Below are 4,935 nucleotides of genomic sequence, written 5' to 3'. Positions count from 1 at the left end.
ATTAATGTAAAAAATTAATAATTTTTGGGGTTGTGTAAATTTATTATTATTTTTTAAAAAATATGATAACTTATAAATTATTTTATCAATTATATCATAAAAATGTATCTGTTAATTTTTATTTTTTATTATTTTTGTTATGCGATTATTCAAATATTTAATTATGTCGTGTTATAATTTTCTGAATCATATAATATTATTAATTTTATTAAATATTATAATTACCGGCATAAATCATAAATTAAAGAGCACAAAAAATTTTAATTTTTTGAATGATTTTTTTTAGTTTGGTTTCAAACTATCCCAATAAATTTAGGAAAATAACAAAAAAATACATTAAGATGAAAACAAATGTTTAATTTTATATATATAGAGAGAGATGCATTTTGAAAATGGGAGAGAGTGAGATAGAGATGAGAGTGGAGGACATGTCAGAAAGATAGAGAAATTATGTGGATTATAAATTTTAGAAATCCATCAAAATATTTGGGTTAGAGCAAAGATATTTTTTTACAAATTATAATTGTACCTTAAGAATTAATGTTTCAATGAATTCCATGGAATTATTAAAAGTTCATTGACATTTTGAATGACACTTGGATTTTGTAGAGTTTTTAAAAGTCAAGATTGAATATCACTTGACTTTTAAAACTCTAAAAAAAGTCTATTTTGATTATCACTATATTTCTATATTAGTATATAAAAATCATGATTAAATATCCCTTGAATTCTAAAATCCACAAAAATAATTAAATGTCATCAACTCTCTTCCATTGAATACAACCCCCTTAAGTTAAATTAATTGGTATGTCCTCTCAAAAAAAAAAAAGAAGTCTAATTGGTATATATATTAGTCAAATTTGATCGATATTTCACTTTCAGAAAAAAAGATCCATTTTTTATGTTATAATTTATAACAAAAAATGATATATTATATTTAATAATATGATAAACACTTAAAATACCATTTAATTTTAATAGATTTATTTATTTTCCATAATATCAAATCCTAATAAAATGGTTTTTCGATCTTTATATATTTTTTCAGAATTTTAAATTAAATTATAATATCATCGATAATATGAAATTTTACTTCAAAAAATCATTTAAAAGTTTAAATTTTAATATAATTTCTATATTTTTTATGTATATATTGGGTAAAAATATCATCAATTTATATATTGGCTTACTGCTTTTAATTTTACTTTATTTATTTTTGTCATTTAAAATATGGTTTTTTTATAAAAACATTGTGAGTTAAGTGTTGACACAATGATTGTTTATTAAACATTTTAAAACTACTTGTCAAAATTTCATCGGATAGGGACACAAGTTATTGTTCAAAAATTTTGAATTAAATAAAATTCGTATCCAAAATTCGTGAACTTTTCCCAAAATACCAAAACCCTATGCTACCAATGGAATCAAGATTTAAGATTAATTTAATCTTAGCTAGCAAAATAACAAATACATACAATACAAGAAATATAATGTGAATAAACCTCGAGGCTCGTTCAAATATAATATAGTTTTTCCACATCTTGTTTTTTTTTTCCTTCTCAAAACACATGCTTGAACATCCTTTGTTGATTTTGCTAATTGATCTTAGTCACAATCACGATACTTATCACACCCACTTAAGAAAAATATGCAATATTGGTTGAAAATTAAATAATTATAGAATAAATAAAAGATTTACAAAATATGGATATAGGAAAACGCATTTCAAGAATCAAAAGGAGGGAACGCCTCATTTTTATGGAGATTTGAATTGGGACAAACTACAAAACAGATGCTCATACTAAAGTTTAGCAGAAACGCATGAGCTTGTTTTGTGTCAACCAAATGTATGACCAAAGGCACATCTTTCTCGTCCTACACAAAATCAGATGAAATATTTCGAATGAATCAGCACTTGAAGATTCTTTTCACCCGAAAACTCGGAAATTCAAGCAACTAGATCACTTTCCATGTTCACCAGTAACCTCTTCTGGGCTTTCGGCTATTCAAGATACGGCCAAATGCATCGAGTGCATCTGGAAATTTACGTATTCTGAGGAAACCCTTCATCATGGCCACTTCACTGTCCGAAAACTTTGCTTTCTCCATTATTTTGTCAATGAGCTTTAAAAGAGTTTCCTCCATATTTAGAGCACATAGACCTTCAGCAAGCATGTTGAATGAAGAAGATTCTGGGAGAAGCCCCTTCTCAGTCATTTCAAAGGCAAAATCAACAGCCTCTCCAATGGGACCGCCACCGGAGCAAAGCCCTCGAAATACAATTTTGTATGAGATAGCATCGGGAGGATCACACTTTCCCTCCATTTCCCTGAAGAATCTCATAGCTTCATTGACTCTTTTCCTTTTGAAAAGTGCTTGAACAATGGGATTGTATGCTCGTGGCGTCAAAACCATTCCTTTCATCTGGATACTTCTGAGAAGTCTTGAAGCAACCTCGACTCTACCGGCTTTACACAGTCCCTGAATTAAAGTCCCATAGGTGACAACGTCTGGTTCGCACCCATTTGAGGTCATGGTTTGTACTATATCTGCTGCCTTTTTTATGTCTCCTTCCCTGCAGAAGTGAGAAAGGACCGAATTGTAAGTGAATTTATCGGGTTTTAGTCCTTCCATTATCATTTGGTCCATAAGCTGTGCAGCCTCTTCCATCCGGCTGCTTTTACTGAGACCATCGATAAGGGTATTGTACGTCACCAGATTTCGAGAAACCCCTTGTAGTTCCATCTGATCAAATATCTCCTCCGCTTCTTCAATTCTTCTACTTTTACAGAATCCATCAATCAAGGTGTTATAAGTTATCACACTTCTTGCACAACCACTCGATTCCATATCTTTAAGCAATTCCAAGGCCTCATCGAGCTTGCCTTTTGTGCAGAGGCAGTCCATCAGTATGTTGTAAGTGAACTCATCCGGTCGACAACCTTTACCCTTCATCTCGAAGAATAATTCCATCACGATGCTAAAATGTCCAGTTAAGCACAGACCTTGTATAAGGGAATTAAAGGTGGACACATCAGGCAGAACGCCATTGCATGTCAGAATACGTGCAAGTTCTGTAGCTTCTTCCAGGCGGTTCTCTTTGCACAGGGTGCTAATAATGGTATTATACGTGACTGCATTTGGAGAACAATCTCTAGAAAGCATCTGATTGACAACTTCGATTGCCTCTTCGACATCTCCGATTCTACATAGTCCTGATATGACAGAGTTAAACGTGAATACATCTGGATCAAAACCCTCCTGAAGCATCAAATCCAGGACCTCCATAGCATGATTTACAAATCCCACTTTGCACAAGCCACTTATCAATGTATTGAAAGTGAAATGATCGGGACAAAACCCCTCATTAGCCATTTCTTGCACAAATATCAAAGCTTCCTCAATCCTGCCCTCTTTGCAAAACCCATTAATCAATACATTAATTGTCACATTACTCCACCGGCACCCAACCGCCACCATTTGTTCTCTAACTCGCAATGCTCCTTCTACATTACCCTCCTCGATATAACCCTGCATTATCGTTGTATACGTCTTCTCATCTGGTGCTAAACCATGGTTGGGCATCTCCTCCATCATCAACATAGCCGGTCTAATTTGATGTGCCTTACACAAGGCCTTTATCAGTATATTAAAAGTGGAAACATCCGGCTTCACCCCGTAATTCAACATCCTAGAATGCACACTCTCTACCAGTATCAATTTGTTCCCCTCAACAAGAACATTTAACAAAAAGTTATAGCTATGAGTTCCAGGCCTCACCCCAAACTCATTTTCCATCAAATCAAGAACTCCAACTGCTTCATCATACAAAGAAAAATTTGCATAACTATCAATTAAAACAAAGAAAATTCCTTCAACCACCTCAACTTCAGAATGCTTCATACCATCAAATACTTGTCTCATCAAATCAAAAGACCCTGCCTCGCCAAGCTTCCTGAGTATTTCCTCATATATTGGCAAAGTGGGCGCAAAATTGGGCTGCTTCGACGCCCACTCGAAGACGCGAAGGGCGGACGTCCCATTATGTTCACCACGGAGTGTGTCCAAAAGCTGTTTTGGAGTGAAGTCCGGGGAAAGTGAAACGCTTGAAACATTTGGCGAAACGGCAAACGAGAGTGGCGTGAGCTGCTTTACATGATTTATCGTGAATGAGAATGGATTGATTTTAATGGGTTCTGAAATCTGATGAAAAAGAAAAGGGTGGCACTTCAGGCAAGAAACGAACGTCATTTAGTCGATTACACAAGCATTTGGTGTGCAAGAACCGGTCTTGGACAGTGACAAGTAAACTGATTAGTACAATGAAATTCAGACAAGCGAATTGGATAAAATGATTCCCACGAAATCAATGTCCGCGTGAGTGTTGTAGAAACTGCGGGATTGAGAACATATTTTGGTATATGGAGGAATTGAATATTGATGGCAAATGAAATGATTATTCTTAATTTAAATTCCCATAAAATCGCTTTCTTTTGGCATTTTGGGGATTTCTTTCATATTTTTTTATTATTTCGACAAAGTAATTTCGTTTGTAATGTAATAATAATAATAATATAATAAAAAAATAGTTTTTTTTATTATTTGCACCAAACACCCCGTGAAATATTGAAAATGCACACTTCTCCCCTGTGAAATTTTAATAGACATCTTCAACTCTTACCTTTTAAAAAATTAGCACACTCGCGCCTTCAAATGAGTGATTGTTGCGCACGCGCCTCTCATGCGACTGGACAAAGATTTTGATTTTTTTTGCACCAAATACCCCTGTGAAATATTAAAAATGCATATTTGACCCTTGTGAAAATAATTTTTAAATCTATTCAACCCATAATACACGATTTTTATTAAAATCTAATTATAAAATATTTAGCAAACATTTTTTGTTTTATTAATTTTATTTTAAATTTTAAATTT

At 33.1% G+C, this 4,935-nt stretch overlaps 1 protein-coding gene across 1 annotated transcript; it reads right to left on the bottom strand.

Moving 5' to 3' along the window:
• Positions 1 to 1,660: 1,660 nt before the first annotated feature.
• On the bottom strand, positions 1,661 to 4,410 carry LOC140890942 (uncharacterized). The gene has a single exon (XM_073299120.1). It carries the CDS (start codon positions 4,249 to 4,251, stop codon positions 1,975 to 1,977), a length of 2,277 nt encoding a protein of 758 aa, XP_073155221.1. The 5' UTR covers positions 4,252 to 4,410; the 3' UTR covers positions 1,661 to 1,974.
• Between the last annotated feature and the right edge of the window lie 525 nt (positions 4,411 to 4,935).

This window comes from Henckelia pumila, chromosome 3, assembly GCF_033568475.1.
Source record: "Henckelia pumila isolate YLH828 chromosome 3, ASM3356847v2, whole genome shotgun sequence".
Lineage (NCBI taxonomy): Eukaryota > Viridiplantae > Streptophyta > Magnoliopsida > Lamiales > Gesneriaceae > Henckelia > Henckelia pumila.
This window is presented reverse-complemented; position numbering and strand designations above follow the sequence as displayed.